Genomic DNA, 17923 nt, shown 5'->3' with positions numbered 1-17923 from the left:
CAGCGGCGCCGATCGGACTCGACGCCGCCAGAAGAGGATGTCTCGGGGATTGTGCCAGAGAGAAAACGAGCAGCTAGGGCGCACTCCACTTTATATTGACTAGTTCTATACTTCTATGCATGCATTTATTTGTATTGAAACACTAACCGGTAATTGAAAGTGATTGTTCATGAGAAGGTAGAGATGCTTCCGTGAGGGAAGGGAGGACGCAAAGGAGCAGAAGTAAGATGAGTACTTGACTTGTTTTTGGAGAAGCCATCTCTCTATCTTTTTCTCGTTGGCTGATAAACATTTACTTCTATATATATCTTGATGGAGAGGCAGATTTCTAAAAGATTAATTGAAAAACAAAATCTGAAAATGAAAAAGTTGAGTTTTCTCCTCAACTTCTTTGATTAATTTCCTTCATGTGTAGTTTTGCTAACCTTTTTTGTCAATCAATAAATTAGAGTAATTGGAAATAATATAATAATATTACAAGTTTTGAATTTATTTTTTCTTAATTATGAAAACTATTCTAAAAACAGAAAAATTAGTTGGGTCTCAGACCCACTTTGAGACTTGACCAATTAATTCAAGAAGAAGTGAGTTTTTATTTTTTCTCAAAATCAAAAACAGAAACCCTAAAAAATCTCTCTGTTGGCCTGAGCATTGTTTCTCGTACTATGGAGCTTAAACTAGCCACAGCTGAGAAAGAAGTCCTTGAAGAGTTGGTGAAGTTACTGCAGAGTCGAGATTTGCGAGGAGAAAAAGGAAACTGGAAAGAGTTTTTAAGTATTTACGACAAAAATGTTCAATCACCTATTGACCCTTCGAGGCGTTCCCGTGACGATTTGGTCCAATTTCTGACTACTTTTAAGAAGAAACAAGATTTGCAAGTTCTGAAATGTCACGCCAATCATCTTCTGATTGAAAAGTTGAAGCAGGAATCCAAAGATAAAGACATTCCTGAGCAGAGGCTAGTTCGATTGACCGTTGAGCATCTGAATTACTCTCTATACTATTCGTTCCAGCCATACTCCGAGGACTGGTTTGTATCTGATGTTGGATTGAAGATGTCAAAAGTGATGAAATCAACTCAAATTGTAGCTCTTGATTGTGAGATGGTTCTTTGTGAAGATGGGACTGAGGGTTTAGTTCGAGTTGGCGCTGTTGACCGTGATTTAAAGGTGATTCTTGAGTCTTGACAAATTTGTGAAACCGGACAAACCTGTTGTTGACTACAGATCACACATAACAGGGGTCACTGCTGAAGATATCGAAAATGCTACACTCTCTGTGGCAGATATACAGGAAACTTTGCAGCCTCTTATTTCCGAGGGTACTATTTTGGTAGGTCACAGTTTGAACAGAGATTTGCAAGTGTTGAAGATAGATCATCCCAAAGTAATTGATACCGCACTTGTATTCAAGTATTCAAATGCACGAAAGCTTAGAAGACCTTCACTTAACAACCTTAGCAAGTCTATTTTTGGTTATGAAGTCCGAAAGGTCGACGTTCCTCATGATTGTATACACGATGCAACAGCTGCGATGAAACTTGTACTTGCTGTTATAGAGAAAAGAGCTGAGACAACAATCAAACCATCTAAAGAGGTTAACAAATATGGATTTACAGAATAACAGAAGTTATAGTTTTATCATAAAGTCCAACAGTTACAAAAACAAATGTCTGCAATTTTTTTCCATAGATGCTGGAGGTTGAGAAAGCAAACCTCTTTCTACATAAAATCCCTCACAATGTGACATCTGAAGAGCTAAACCAACTTCTTTCTGGAAAGTGTACACTTGATGTTAAGGTTGAGAAGTCAAACCAAACCATGTACTTTTTTCTATAAGGATTCATAACGTTAAAAAAAAAAAAAAAAAAACAGAAAAATTTAGTTTGAAAAGAAAAAAAAATGAAGAAGTTATTAGAAAGAAAGACAGATCTATTTGTAACAAAATTAAAAGAATAAACGTACTTTGCATATGTCCTCTTTTTCTCTCATTTCTGGTGGAGGGAAAATTTCCTCATATGTCCACTTTTATAAGGAAATTTCTAGTGAAGGAAATTAATCAAAAAAATTTAAGGAGAAAACTCATTTTTCTCATTTTCATTCCTCCGAGAGCAAAGGAAAAGACTTTCCATCACATTTTTTTTTTTTTGATCATCTAAATTGCATTAAAAAAGGAGGTCAACAGTACAAAAACAGAGTAAGAACAGACAATATCCGTTCACTCTTAGACAAAATAATCATGGAGATCAACTCATTCAAACCAAATAGAACAGGCTAAGCACTGTTGTCCCTCCTAATCTGCTCCTGAAGCCAAGCTGGACCTCCTAGGGATAGATAAGAGTTCAGTCGTCCATCTCGAGTGACACTCCCGGAAATTTCCCGAGCCACTCTATTGGATTTTGGGACAGCTACATGAAACGAGACATCCTGCATGTGACGTAGCACCTCGGAGATTCTGTGAAGAACTGATCGATACCTAGGCCACTCCATAGGTTTCTCTAATGCTTTAATGGCTGCCCCACAGTCTTGACCAAATCTCACAAGACCAAATGTGTAGGATCTGTAAATTTTCCTAACACCAGAGAATACACTGCAGCTCAGCAGAGATACGATTCACCGTTGGCAAAAAAGCATGTCTAGAATGGAATAACACGTTGCCCTCGTGGTTCCTCAAAATCCAAGCACCCCCCAGTAAAGTGATCGTTTACCCAGGAAGCATTTAAATTACATTTGAGTTTACCATGAACCGGCTTAGTCCATCTTTTTGGAACCAGATACCGATTTCCTTGCTTCGCTCCCTGGTGTTCCTATTCTTGCAATGAGATTTTGACGTATCCACTCCTCAGCATCTGTCAACGCACCAGCAAGAACAAACCGGTAATCAAAATCTTTTCCAGCTAGCACAGTCCCATTGCGTGCTTTCCAGATCTCCCATAATATCCAGGGTATAGCCTCACGCCAACTTTGTTGTACGTCACCCCTTGTCATTATATCAAAGACGTACTCAATATTAGCAGAAATCGAGGCTGAGAAACCCTGTGCCGGCAAAGGCACTGACGATGCAGACCAAACTTGAGCCGCAAAAGTGCATCTAAAGAGAACATGTGATACAGATTCCTCTGTAACATGACACACTTTACAAATTGGACTAATATTTAACCGATGAGCCCTCAGGCAATCTGCAACAGCCAGAGCACCCGATAGAGTTCGCCACAGGAACATCCTGATCTTTGGAGCAGTATACAAATCCCAAATCCGAGCTTTAATATTATTAAGGTTTTCTGTTGTACTGGAGTCTGCAACTCTCCCTTCCACTTCCTTAGAAGCCAACCAATATCCGCTTTTCACTGAATATTTTCCATCATTGGTATAAGCCCAGACTAGTCTGTCTAGACTAGTCTCCCTTCCATCACATTTTTTAATTGTTTAAAATTCTAAAATAAACATGTTTTTTCACCTTTCGATCATAAATATGTATTTTGATATGAAAAATATTGTTTGACTTTGCTTTTCCATGAAGTTAGATTTTTCTGCTAAACCATAAAAGCTCCTATTTTCAGAGCATTGTTGGTTGAAGGAAATTGTGTTCCGAGTGATGCACAATTTCCCCTCACCGTACCTCCAAGATCGTTGTGCATGTTACCTTGAATTACTTGGAAGTTGGAACAAGCTGTTTTTCGAATCTTGCATCTCTTTGAATTTTGTTTAGCAATACTGAATCACTAACAGTCAGCTAGCTAGGTTACGGAATCTTCCCTATCTTTTTTAGGTTAGCCCAATTAATTATAGAATAGTTGGTTTAAGTTATGTAAAAACACTTGTATATGTGGTATTTGATATTGCCTAGGTATATATGAGTTAAAGATCTATATAATCTTAATTTGCTCTACTACTTTTGTGGATTTCTATTTAGATAGAGATCATATGTTCTTCCTTTTATATGTGAACTAGATTCGGACCCGCACGTACGTGCGGGGTTGATTTCAAAAATTAAGATTATTATCCGGTTTGCAATATTTACGTATGTGCGGGATATTAGTAACATTTATAATCTAAACTCTTATCAGTATAACATTTGATATGTTATTATTTTTTTAGACGAAAAGAATGATTATATATGTTTTGTTTTTTTAGACGAAAAGTATAAACAACTACAATTAAAAAAGTTAGACGAATTTTAAATGTTTATATCTGGACAGAAAAACCGTCACGTCTCATATATGCCATATTTATTTTATTTCATAACTGTAATTTTAAAAATACTTTATCCATTTGAGATTGTATATTTTAGTCTAACATATAAAGAAATAGGTAGAAGATTTGGATGCAATATTCATACTTCATGTACTTTTTGTTTGGATATTTAATTTTTACAAATTAGTGGACATTATACAAATTTTCTTTATATTTCTCAAAATTATCTATCAAATTAGATAAAATTTGCCATAATGATTAAAATTTCTAAACTTGATGACCTAAATTGTATAGCGTGACAAACCTACACTGATAGACTTACTTTGTAATAGTTTTGATATTTTTTTACTTGTCACCCAAAAACCACATGAGCAATGTTTTGTATTTGCCGTGTTGAATTTGCAAAACCCGTGGGTAACATGTATTTCAATTTAAAAAATTATCTATAAAATATGTCTTAAGAGATTTGATAAGATATTATTTTATGTTTTGATATACTAAAACTTTTATATATTCATGTGTGAAAAGAAGTGAAACTATTCCCCTTTAATTTTGATATTTATTCATTAGTATTTACTAACAAAACTTATCCTTATGCACTAACACAGTTACGGTAATTATGTTGGTATGATAGGTTTTTTCGTTTTAGTTGGTAATGCTCCAAAAAAAGACTTGGTATGTTTAGTTCTATATTTATGCAATCGAATTAAAATTGATTTCTTTATGTTATTTAAAATTGATAATTATATTTCCAAAATTTTATTGTTGGTTATTGGTTTCGTATAAGTTTGGATATGCAATTTTAACCAATACTCTAAAATATGTTCTGTTTGATTGCCGCAATTTAAATAACACAAATTAAATGAAAAATAAACAAAAAGTGAATTTACAATTTAAAAATAATTTTGTAAAATATATTAATAAACATTTTTGATTTTTTATTACCACACATATATACCTATGCTATGTGTGGATGGTTACACAAATCTACTATACAATTATATTAAGTAGAATCAATCACTTCAGAATTATATTCTTGAAAATTAAAGTCATTTGTCAATACTCCTTCACGTTTCACTTTACATGTTTTTTCTCCTTGACACCATATGTAGTAACAACATTTGTTCTTTTTACCGCCTGCAAACATATATATATATATATACATATATATATTATAATCATGTGTGACAAAAAAATATTAAAATCATGCGTGACAAAAAGATATTAAAATCATTTATATATTGGCATTTTCACGTATTTTTTTTGGTAGGAAGTACCTCCAGGTATCTATATTGGTATCTTCATGTATCAGTAATAATATATAAAATGAAAATATCAATTTAAATTTTCAAATCTTAATTAAAGATATTACTATTTTTCATAGTTATGATAGTTTTAAGATATAATTTCATAAAAATAAACAACACATCTTGTTGTTAAACGGTTAGTATTTTGTCAACAATGATGTAAAATATTAGAATACTAAAAGCATAAAAACCTTAAAAGAGTAGTTCAAAATAGAACAAAAACGCCTCACATATATTTTTTTGAGTTAAACATGAATTTTTGAACTCTGTAAAAAAGTAGAATTCAACATAAGTTTGTTTCATATTAAGAAAAACTTTAAAAAGAAGTATGCATACTAAATACTTTATAAATTCAAACCATTGTTTATAATTGATGATTTTTTTTCATTATTTTATCTGATAAAACGACCTTCAATATATCCCCACTGGTTTGAAAAAGATTGACATCATGATTCGGATCTGCCATCGTTGGTAGCCATTCTAACGATGGTTATATTTATAGTGGAGGTCAGTGGTTCCATTAATAGGATAAATGCAATTGATACTATATATTTTCATAACAAAATTGTTATTTTTGTTCCTATATTTAGGATTTTTTGAATTGAAAATGTCTATAATTTAGATGATAGTAATTAATATTGTGTGCACATTTGTTAAGTAGATATATATTTATAAAGATTTTGAATTTGATCCTAATGACTCATATCCTAAACAATTCAAATATGGTTGATATTTAAATTCGTAACTGTTATGATTCAAATTTTAGAAATTTTGAATGCTAATTATTGTTGTTTACTTGTTTGAATGCTAATTATTTTTGTATGTCGTAAATGTTGTTTACGTGTTTCCCTTTTTGTTCTACTAATTACAGGTCTGTTTGGATAAATGTTTACCTTATACAGTTCTTCTATTAATTGTATATGTTTGGCTCTGAGTTATATTTATCCCTATTCTGTTTTAAATTGCATTTCATATAATAATCTCTTAATCTATGTATACTTATTAAAAATGCTTCCCTTTTAATAGTATAGATTAGCTGAAAAAAAATGAAAAGAAATATATTTGAATAGGAACTACTATCAAAGTAATTCTTAAGATTCAATATTTGTATTATACTTATGAGACTAGTTTGAAGGTCAAAATTACTTGGTCTTAATTAATTCTAGAACGGGCCACAAGAGACATTTGGGGTTTTGATACTTTTTTTTTTTTGTGCACCCAAACTCTTCATTCAAGCTTAACAAAATACAGAGAGATGGAGCATATTCGAACATGCCCGAATAGCAAACTTTGAAATTAAAGCACAAGAACAAGCAGAGATTAAACATAGAGACACAAACTTGACAAAGCTTGATAGGGAACCAGGAGATGTGTTGAAACAAACTATCACAAGACCACCCATAAGAGAAGATGCATACAACACAAAAAGCTCAACTGGTAATACGATAGTCACCAAACACTGTGATTTTGAACTGAATTTCGAGCCATCAACAGTGGCTCTACATATTTTATAATTCTCACGAGTCACGAGCAAGAACTACTGAAGAAAATGTATTTTTGTTCTATTATGAAATTTTGTTAAAACTTCATTATGCATTGATGATGAGATTTAAAAACCTTACTTGAAAAACACACAAACTAAAAGAGTTACATTTGTAGCTATATAGTTTTTATTTTTCAAAGCCTATATGATGATCGCCTCGACTTATTGGAATGATGATAAATAAAATTGATGTAATTAAAATTGTGTGAAACAATACGTATTCCACGATATATCGAAAACTAAATAATAGTAATACAGAATTCAAACTTTCTTGACATGTGAAGGCATAAAATAGAAAATTCACACACACACATACGATATATATAAACACTAGTAACCGAAACCGGATCTAGTGGTTGCGACCAGTACCTTGTGCACTGCTTGATGCTCCTACATCCATTTGGCTCATTAATCTTCTTTCTAAAAATTATATTACGAATTCAAGTTATCCGTAAGTCAACAAAAAAAAAAAGTTAAAGTAAAAAAATATAAACGCATTAAATATTTTATCTTTATGAAAATTGATTATTCAATGTTTTTTATTTTCCAACTAGTATTTTAATTTACTCATATTTGTTTCATCCAAAAAAAAAACATCAAACCTTGCACAGCACCAGATAAATCATCTACCAATGGGAGATCATAGGCCCTTTCCACCAAATAACTTAGTTTAGTTATGTAGGAGATGAACAACTTATTTAAAACACCCAACATATCACATATTTGATTTTTGGGAAAGCATAATCATTTGTAGTTGCAGAAAAAAAAATAGAACTAATAGATTCAAATTATTTGAATGAGATGATGACATTCCATCTCCTCCACTATTACAAAAATAAAAATAACGAGGAATGTGTTTTTTTAGAAAATTTTCAAACGAAAGTGAATAATTGAAAAGGGACATACCAATCTCCTCTGCCTGGAGCCTGCGGACTTTTTGATGGTGGTGTTTTGGAAATTTTCATAATTCCTATGGCACGACTGGGCTTATAATAACCCATCATTCTCCTCCCTTCAAATATGTTTTGGAAATTTTAAATTCGTAAAACCAACTTAACTCAAACCACATTGGAACAATACATTAATTTAGTTTCACGAGATTGTATACACGTAGTAGATAGAGTACTATTTCAAGAACCCTTAGAAAACCTTATCCATAATTTGATGTTTTATAGTAACTAAACACTAACCGGTGTGTGAGAGTACATAGTGAGAAGGAAGAGCAGATTCGGCGCGACAAAGGAAGATACAAAGAAGCAAAAATACTATGAGCCTATAATTAGTTTCCATCTCTTTCTCTTTCTTTATTTTCTTGATTCAAGCCTATTATTTACATAGACCAGAATGCAGAGTGAATTATATATTAGGATGGAGAGAGCATCCAACGTTCCACAAGGAGCATAAAAGATGATAAACCCCAAAAAAAATTATATAATTTTTGAAGGAAAAATAATAAGTTTCTCCACTAGTCATTTTTACTGATTAATTTGATCTTCTCAACAAAATTTGATTCTCCTTGTTTTCTCATTGACATTTTGTTTCTTAGAAAGTAGTGATGAATAAAAGTATTAAGAACTTGAGATCTGATATCTTACCCGAATATTATCTGAAAATTTCAGATCTATATTTGGATTTTAGTACATTGGATCAAAACATAAATAATTTAAATATATATAATGTGCTATACTAAAACGTAAAAGTTGAGCTGTCTACATTTGTTTAGAGTTTTTTTTTTAATACTTAGTAATGTCTATTGACAAATATATTGTTTTAAGGGGGAAAAGCAAAAATGCCCTTTTTTCCCTTCCACTTTTTAAAAATATCTTTGGGAAGGATCCATTTTTAAGGGTACCCCTTTTTTTGGTGAAAAAGACTTTTTTACTCTTAATGAAGAAAACCTAATTTTCTCTCCACTTCGCCGTGCTTCTCTCCTTCCTCAACCGACGATTCTCTCTCCTTCGTTCATCGGCGATTCTGCGCGGCGATTCACGATTCTTCTTCGCGGCTATTCTCGATCCTTCTTCGCGGCGATTCTGCGCTTTCGTCTCTCGTATACGTAATTCCCGACATTGATTCTGGTTTTATCGCAGGCAGGTTCATTCTTTCTTTTTTTCTTTCTGGGTTTATCAATTTGGACTATCGCTTTTTTAAATTTAGGGCTTTTAGATTTCTTTGATATCGATTTGGAATATGTAAACTCTTTTAAATTTGGATTTATGTTCTTTTAAAACAGTTTTTAAAAGCCTCTTCAGTTTCTTTGATATCGATCCAGATTCAGATCTGATGCATTCAGATCGATAATTGTGTTTGATATGGATTTGAAATTAGTAAAGTCTTGTAAATTTGGATTTTTGTTATCTCTTGTAAAACACTTTTTGAAAGTCCCTGTTAAACCATTTGATATCAATTTTTAGATCGGTCGTAGTTGAATTATGTCGATAAAGTGTGTTGATAAGATGACTTCAGATCGATAACGTGTGATGTTGATTTTTAAAAACCCTTTTAAAACTCTTGTAAATCCGTTGAAAAGTCTAATTAAGTGTGTTTCTTTAACAGATGGCATCAACTGATTTTGAACCCCTTGCACTACCAGAACCAACATATGGTATGGGTTTAGAACCAATTGTTGGAGCAAACATATGTCAACATTCGGACTTAAGCTTAGTTGCCAAAGTTAAACATACATTAGGAAAAGCATCTTTCACGAAGCTTCAATCTTCCTTCCTTGGGCACATCATCAATCTTTCTGCCAGAGACATTGGATTTTCTGGGAAAATATTCCACTACTTGATGATGAGAAGGCTGAAGACAAGAGGGAGAAACTTATGGTTTACAGTCGACATGCAACCTCTTCGGTTTTCCATGAGAGAGTTCTTCCTTACAACAGGTAATTATAAAGTGTTTGCAATGGTTTTAAAAACCTTTTAAAACCCTTTTAAAAACCTTTTAAAACTCTTTTAAACTCTTTTAAAACCCTTTTAAAACTCTATTGTAAAGGGTTTTTCCCGTTTTAAAATGTTTTAAAACCCTTTTAAAACCCCTTTAAAACTCTTTTAAAACTCTTTTAAAACTCTTTTAAAACTCTTAAATGGTTTTAAAAGGGTTTTAAAAGGGTTTTTAACCTTTTTAAAACCTTTTAAAACTATTGTAAAAGGGTTTTTCCTGTTTTAGAAGTTTTTAAACCCTTTTAAAACTCTTTTAAAACCTTTTAAGAGTTTTAAAAGAGTTTTAAAAGGGATTTAAAAGGGTTTTAGAACAGTTTATATTAGGCAAAGTTTGAACAAACTAACATCATTGTTTTATTAAACATAGAGATTCAATGCGAACCTATTCATAGAGAACCAAGGAATAACGGAAAAGATCCAATTAGTGAACCATATTCTTGGGCGGTGAGAGGAGATTACACTTTAACTCAACTTCAATATCGACTATTTAATGAACCAGAAGAGGGTGAAGAACCTTTGGATGACAAGGAAAAGGAATGCCTCGCTGCAGTGGTATTAACAGAAGGTATTTTGATGACACCAAATTCAACAGAGAAGATACCTCTGTCTAGGCTGAAGCATGCATCAGATTTCGAGATGTATACAGCCCAACCATGGGGCAAGGAAGCGTATAACATTCTCGCCACATGCATTCAGAAATTCGATAAAAATACTTGGTTCAAAGGTCGGTATAGTGTCAAGGGATTTCCCATGGCATTATATATATGGGCCTTGAGTGCTGTTCCAATTTTTGGTGATAAATTTGCGAGAAGATGTAATTTTTCCAGAACATTCTATCCACTGATTCTCAATTGGCAATCAAGTCGTTATGCAAGGTTTGATGATGTTGTTGAAGCTATTAAGACAGCAACTTGTGTAAGTTTTGAATTCTATTAAAAGTGTAGTTTTGATTATTCATTGGTTATCTATATTTGATGAGTTTTGTTTTGATGGATTTTGATTATTTTTGTAGGTTGAAGTCAAAACAATAATTGGAGATCCAGAAGAATATAAGCATTTGGTTGATAAAGATGACAATGATTTTGAAGAAGTTATTGGCTTGGTTATGAAAGGCTATAGGTTGAAGAAAGAAGAATGGTCTACAAGATTAGTTGATATTTACTGTGCTTTGGGAGAGTTGGGTGACAAAATGGGGGAAAAATTGCCAGACTTTGAGAAACAAGAGAAAATGGAGAAAAATTTGTCAGATTCAGAAAAACTTGACATAATCCTCTTTATGTTAGATGACTTCAACAAAAGACTAGAAGCCATTGAAGAAGCTGTCAAAACCACATCAGGGAAAGATAAGGATAAAGGAGTAAGATTACAAGATCGCACCTTTTCGCATATATTCGACACTAAACTCTTTAAACTGAGGTCCTTTTTTTTCTTTTCCCTTTGCAGTCTCACGAAGATGAAGATGGACAGAATAGAAATGAAGAGGTTATAAATGAAGAGGTCAGTATCTATTTTAAAAGTTTTTCTGTTTAAAAAGTGTTTTTAACGGATTTACAGCATAACACTGATTAAAGGGCAACCATAGTGACTTAAACCTTTTAAAACCCTTTTGAAACAGAATGTAAAACCTTAAAAATGATGTTGTTATATGTTCTTTTTTTTTTGTTGCAGGCTGGCAAACAAAATGTTGATGGAGATATTGCTAGAGAAGATTTCGTAGAAAGCCAGTCTGCAGATTCTGTCCGTCCATCAAACACACAAGATGGGAGCTACGCTGCAGATGATGAAAACACTCAAAAAACTGGTGGTGATGATGCTAATTACTTTGAAGAAACACCAAAGGTACATATATCTAGTATTTTTATAAGTTCTCAAATATCCTTTTAAAAGCCTGTTGTAAACCACAATTGTTATCATCTTTGAAGGATAAATCTCCTTCTCCACGCCCTTCTACACCAAAATTTGATCTTCTTTCTGAAGAAGATGAGGATAGTGGAAAAGATAAAAGCATTGATAAAGAGAAGGGAGCAAGCAGTAAGAAGAGAGTTTTGAGAGAGAGAAAACAGGTAAATCATTAATTTTTTATATAGTTGTTATGAGTATTTTAAAAGATTTCATCAAGTAAACCAAGAAATGATGAACTGCAGAGAAAGTGTAAGCAAAGCAATGATGGTGATGATGATGTTATGAACAGAAAAGAGGTTAGTAACTAGTTGTATAATGTTTTACATTTTATTAAATGTTTTACAAAAAATTGTGATTTTCTTGAGGCACTACAGAGGAAGAAGCGTAAACCAAGTGACAACCCATATGCTGATATTCAAGCTAGAGAAGGGGTATGTATCTAACTTAATTATTTATTTCTATGAGATATTTAAAATGTTTTCCAGTGTATCGATATAAAGTGCGAAATTTTTTTGTTTTGTAAAGCCACAGAAAAAGAAGATTAAATCTGATGATGTTGGTGGTGTGCAAAGAAAAAGTGAACGAAATACAATTCCTTCTATTCACACTCAGCCGCCTTACACGGCCGAGAAGAAGAAGGACCCAATACTTTATCCTTTTTCCAAAGTTGATAAGACCCGGTTAGATGTATTTAGTGACTGGAAGAATTCAAGGAAAGCAAAGTAAGTTTTAGTTTCTAGCAACAAAAGTAAAAGTTCAATTAGTCTTTTAACAGATGTATTCATGGTTTTGAAAGTATTCTTGATTATTCTGTTTATTTTTGGATGTAGGCAACTAACAATTCTGGGTAAAAAAGTTGATGCCAAGTGGTTCACAACACTAGAGACGCCAGGGAAGTCGTTAACAACAATGGTATGATAACAAAGCTTAAGGTTTTACAAATGTGTTGTTAACGTTTCATGGGGTTTTAAAAAGGTTTTAAAAAGGTTTTAAAGAGTTTTAAAAGGGTTTTTAAAAGTGTTTACAAGAGGTTTAAAAGGTTTTAAAAGGAATTAAAATATGTCTTTTAAGCGTTTTCAAAGATTTACAATGTGTTTAAATTGGTTTACAAGATGATGTGTGACCGGGTCTGAACTTATTTATATGAGTTATTTGACAACAAGACTTGTTCTAATCTGTTTTTTGTTGTTGTTTAGCATGTTGATACAGTTGTGAAGTTGTTAAGCAGAAGAGAAGAAAGTCATCCGCACTTCTATAAAAGCAAATCATTGACGTTGGCTGAAACTTCTTTTTTGAGAGAGATTGATGAATATTACTCAATATTCGTTGACAACAAAGATGAATATGAGTTCCCTGAAGAAGGATTCAGTCAACTCTTCAAGGAAGCACCTACAAACAAAATACTGGCGCCAATGTTGGTTAAGGAAAGGCTTTGGATGCCATTGATGATCAATTTGGAGAAGAAGGAGATGATTATCTACGACTTGGGCAAGCATTTTTACACCAACAAAATTAAAGACAAACAGGTGGGTGCATATGCTGTTGCAATGCCTTATATTACCCAGAAGAAGTTTGGGATGGAAAATGATACAAAGAAATCTCCGTTCAGAATCAGTATTATAAATTGCATACCTCAGGTAAATACTGTTGAGCTTGTTTTCTGGTTTTTTGATATGGTCTCTGTAAATACTTTGGACTCTTCACTTTGTTTTTTCTTGATAGGTTGATAAGATTGAAGATAGTGGTGTCTTCATGCTGAAGACAATCGAATGTTTGGCTATGAGCATAACAACACATGGCAATCTTAAAAATGAGTCAATTGGTGATTTACGGAAGAAAATGGCGGTTGATATCTTTGCAGGTCAGTGTAGGTTTTTACATGGTTATTTAAACTGGTTTTAGATGGGTTAACAACTTTTGTATTGCAATGTATTTTAAATGGTTCTAACATCAATTATATTATATTTGCAGAATTACAAAATGACTAGGATAATGGAAGTTTGCATCTTGCTGGTATATGAACGTGATCGCAGGAATGGTGCTTTAGATTATTGCATCAAGAACAATATTATTGCATCAAGAACAATATTATAACTTAACATATTCTAAAAATATGTTAAGTTACTCCTTTTATATATATACTTCGTTTAAGATTAAGTATTTACAATGAAGTTTAAAACGTTGTTTATCATTTCCGAATCCTTTTAAAAAATTTTTAAAACTCTTGTAAATCCTATAAAATTTATTGAAATACCCAAAAAAATCCCTTTTAATCCTTTTAAAATACGTTTTAAAACACTTGTAAATCCTTTAAAATCATTGAAATACTCAAAAAATCCCTTTTAATCCTTTTAAAATACGTTTTAAAACACTTTTAAATCCTTTAAAATCATTGAAATACCCAAAAAAAACCCCTTTTAACCTTTTAAAACGCTTGTAAAAACTTTTAAATGGTTTTAATACTATATTTTAAATGATTTTACAATGTTTTTGTATAATAAGGGTGAAAGCCCTAGGCCTAGGCCCAAATAGTAAAATATAACCTCCACTCCCCCCCCCTTATCAATTGTCCCTAAAAACTAGGGTTTCTCTTTCAAAAAGTACAGTTTTCCGTCTGGGAGGTTGAATGCGCGAAATTCACTCAAATCTGTATTTGCTTAAATTGGGTTCTCGATTTCGTCGGATTGCAGTCACGAAATCGTCGGATTGAAAGTAGAAGTCGGCTGATTGGGTACGCGAGGACTTCAAATTGCAATTTCTCTTTGTCGAATTACGGACTCTTCTTCTTCCTCGTTTTTCCTCTCAGTCCTCTATTCGAATTCGTCGTCTCTTCTTCTCCCTTTTGTAAGTTTGGTTTGGAATTTAATTTTGACTTCAATTTCTATTTCAATATGAAATTTTATGATGTTTTGGTGAACTCGGAATACGAAGGTTGGAAATTTATCAATGTCTTTAAAAAGTTTTAAATTGGTTTTAAAATAGGATTTATAAGGGATATTGGGTGCATGCCTTGAATATGTTCTCTGTAAACAATGTTGACAGGTTTTGCGATATGAGTAATTTTGAAGATTCCGCGAAGAAACTGTGCTTTCCAAAAAGATTAATCACGCCAGGCACAGAGGGAGATACATTAGAAAGAGTTACTAAATATTCTTCAGAGCAAGCTGTTTTGGCGAGTGTAAAGAATGCATTAAAAATAAAAGAGTTCCAGCAGTTAGAGAAGTCTTTCTTGGGTCCAATTATAGAATTTGTTAATCGGAAAAATATCAAGTTCTCGAGTCAACTGGTCCACCACTTACTACAGAGGAGGATTTTGTCTGCGAAAAACGAGCTCTGGTTTGCATTTGATGATCAACCTATGCGATTTTCGCTAAGGGAATTCGTCATTACCACAGGCCTTCCCGTAGGCACTGTTCCATCAGGTACTGTTACATCGAAAAAAGATTTGTGGATGAATGATAAAATGACCTGCAAACGTCTTCTTGATACTTTGAAAGTTAAAGGGAAAGACATGAAATCTGAGGAAAGAATTAGATTAGGTGCTTTGATACTAGTGGAGGGGATATTGATAGCTCAAAATCCAGTAGTTCAAATTCCCTTAAAGAATTTGCTGAGAGCCAGTAGTTTTGAGAATTTCTGTAAGTATCCTTGGGGTGAAATTGCTTACGAATCATTAGTGAGAGATGTGAAAGAAATGACTGTGGGAACGTTGGCAAAGAAACAGTATGGAATGGCTGGCTTTCCATTTGCAATCCAAATCTGGTTGTTATCTTCAGTTCGACAGCTAGGGGAACATTTTGGTGTTAGGGAAAGCATTTCAAGCCAAAATCAACATCTCCCACTGATCTTGCAATGGCAAAAGACATCTTCCCCAAGATTCAATGAAATAAAATTTGTTTTCGAGTCTTGCAAGGTACCATTACTTCTCTAGAACTATTTTTTTTTTTTTTTCCAACAGTTTTAAAACACATTGTAAAACCTTTTTAAAAAAATGTTAGTAATGTAATTTAGATTTACAATGTGTCTTAAACTGGTTACAAGACTTTACAACGGATTTACAAAGGATTTCTAGAGTTATAAAAGAGTTTTAAAAGGTTTTAAATATCTGTATAAGATATTTGAGATATAATATGAATCAATTTATCTTTGCAGTTTGAAGTGAAAACAATTGTCGGTGATCCCGATGAATATAGCCATTTGGTTATGCCACCGAATGATGAAGACAAGGATTTCGACGAAGTTGTTAAACTTGTAATCCAAGGCTATAGGATGACTAAGGAGGAATGGATTCAAGGATTTATTCAAGATGAAAAAGGAGAAAAAAATCAAAAAAAGCGTGTGAGAGAAGCTGCAGGGCCATTCTTGAATCAAACTAACAAAAAAAAAAGAATATCTTTTAGTGAGAAAATTGACATGATTTTAAAAACATGTCAACTTACTCACAAAAGATTAGTGAGACTGGAGAATCATGTGGGGATCACTACTGCTGCTTCAACACCACAGTGGGAATCAAGGGCATTTCAAGAAGAAGAAGTACCAGCCTCGGCAACTGCATTTCAAGAAGAGGAAGTACCAGCCTCTACAACTGCATTTGAAGAAGAGTAAGTACCAGCTTCTGCAACTGCTTTCCAAGAAGAGGAAGTACCAGCCTCTGCAACTGCTTTCCAAGAAGAGGAAGTACCAGCCTTTGCAACTGCTTTCCAAGAAGAGGAAGTACAAGCCTCTGCCACTTCATTTCAAGAAGAGGAAGTACGAGCCTCTGCCCCCGATTTTGAAGAAGAGGATGTACCAGCTTCTCAAAGTGAATTTGTAAGTGAAATAAAAACTTAATTCCTTTTAAAATCATTTTAAAAAGTATTTTAAAGAGCTTTTAACAAAATCATATAAACGTTTTCAAAGGTTTTGCTAGTGTTTTAAATGTATTAAACAAAATTTACAACATTTCTAGGTATCTAAAGAAGATAATCAACATGAGAAACAAACTGACTTGAGAGGGGACCCAAGTGTTATTCCTGAAGAAAAAACCCAGGATACTAATGAAAATGATCCACAAGAAAAGGATATGAATAATGATAAGGTATGTGTTACTTGAATATGATCGACAAATTTTAAATACCTTGTAAAAACACATTTGAAAATAATTTACATATGGTTAAAAAAAAATATCATTATTTATGCAGGATGAGAAGCCTAACAGTGCTGATAATGTATACTCAAGCCAAGAAGAAGCGTACACTATTATATCGGATGACGAAGAGTGTAATAATATTTCAGATACTGATGAAGGGCCAAGCCAAGAAGAAGCTCCCACTCAACAAGAAGACCAAAGCCAACAAGAAGCTCCCACTCAACAAGAAGACCCAAGCCAACAACAATATCACACCAGCCAGGAAATGGGCAGTTGTAAGTTGTTGAAGTCTTTATTATAAATGATTTTCCCTGTTGAAAAATGACATATAATATTTTGTTTCTTTTGTTTGTATTAGTGCAAACACCTACTACGCAGGAGAACAATTTAAGTTACGAAGAAATAAAACAAATCGAGGAAGTAATAACTTCTTGGACGAAGACCAAGGACATCAGAACTATGCTTTCGTCAATTGATAACGTAAGTTTGAAAAAATCATATACTTGTTATCATAGGTGTTAAACATTAATTAAATTTGGATGTTCTACATTGTAGTATCTTTGGCAAGGGAATAAGTGGGAAAAAGTCTATGCCATGGATTTGATTACTAAAGAAGATGTAAAAAAAGTAACAAGGAAGGCAATATTACTTCTTCATCCTGACAAAATTCCTAAAGATGTTACTCCACAAATGAGATACCTTGGTACCAGAATGTTTACAAAATTAAAGGTCAGTGAACCTCGACTTTTGTTGGATTTTATGCACATTTTACAGTTATTTAATATTAACTTATATTTTTGTTTTCTTTTGCAGGAGTACAAGGACAAATACGTAGGTTAAGGAATTTGGCATCTTGCTGGTCGCATCAAGAAGAATAATGGCATAGTATTTCAATGTTTAGTTTG

At 32.9% G+C, this 17923-nt stretch overlaps 1 protein-coding gene, 1 long non-coding RNA gene and 1 pseudogene across 2 annotated transcripts; 2 read left to right on the top strand and 1 right to left on the bottom strand.

The window, feature by feature from the left end:
• The first annotated feature begins 665 nt into the window (after positions 1 to 665).
• On the top strand, positions 666 to 1623 carry LOC104772799 (small RNA degrading nuclease 1 pseudogene; annotated as a pseudogene).
• A 5597-nt stretch (positions 1624 to 7220) lies between these two features.
• On the bottom strand, positions 7221 to 8462 carry LOC104771631 (uncharacterized). Its single transcript, XR_015593031.1, has 3 exons — positions 8234 to 8462; positions 7950 to 8055; positions 7221 to 7463 (listed from the first exon to the last, which is right to left on the bottom strand). It is a non-coding gene; the product is annotated as an uncharacterized LOC104771631 (long non-coding RNA).
• Positions 8463 to 9599: 1137 nt separating this feature from the next.
• On the top strand, positions 9600 to 14111 carry LOC104772798 (uncharacterized). The gene is made up of 13 exons (XM_087504046.1): positions 9600 to 9930; positions 10356 to 10903; positions 11001 to 11345; positions 11432 to 11485; positions 11657 to 11827; positions 11911 to 12051; positions 12133 to 12186; positions 12265 to 12321; positions 12416 to 12612; positions 12721 to 12802; positions 13087 to 13527; positions 13613 to 13751; positions 13862 to 14111. The coding sequence occupies exons 1-13, from the start codon at positions 9600 to 9602 to the stop codon at positions 13876 to 13878; spliced, it is 2577 nt and encodes an 858-aa protein (XP_087360172.1). The 3' UTR covers positions 13879 to 14111.
• The last annotated feature ends 3812 nt before the right edge of the window (positions 14112 to 17923 follow it).

This window comes from Camelina sativa, chromosome 20, assembly GCF_030686135.1.
Source record: "Camelina sativa cultivar CO46 ecotype springtype chromosome 20, ASM3068613v1".
NCBI classification, from domain to species: Eukaryota; Viridiplantae; Streptophyta; class Magnoliopsida; order Brassicales; family Brassicaceae; genus Camelina; species Camelina sativa.
This window is presented reverse-complemented; position numbering and strand designations above follow the sequence as displayed.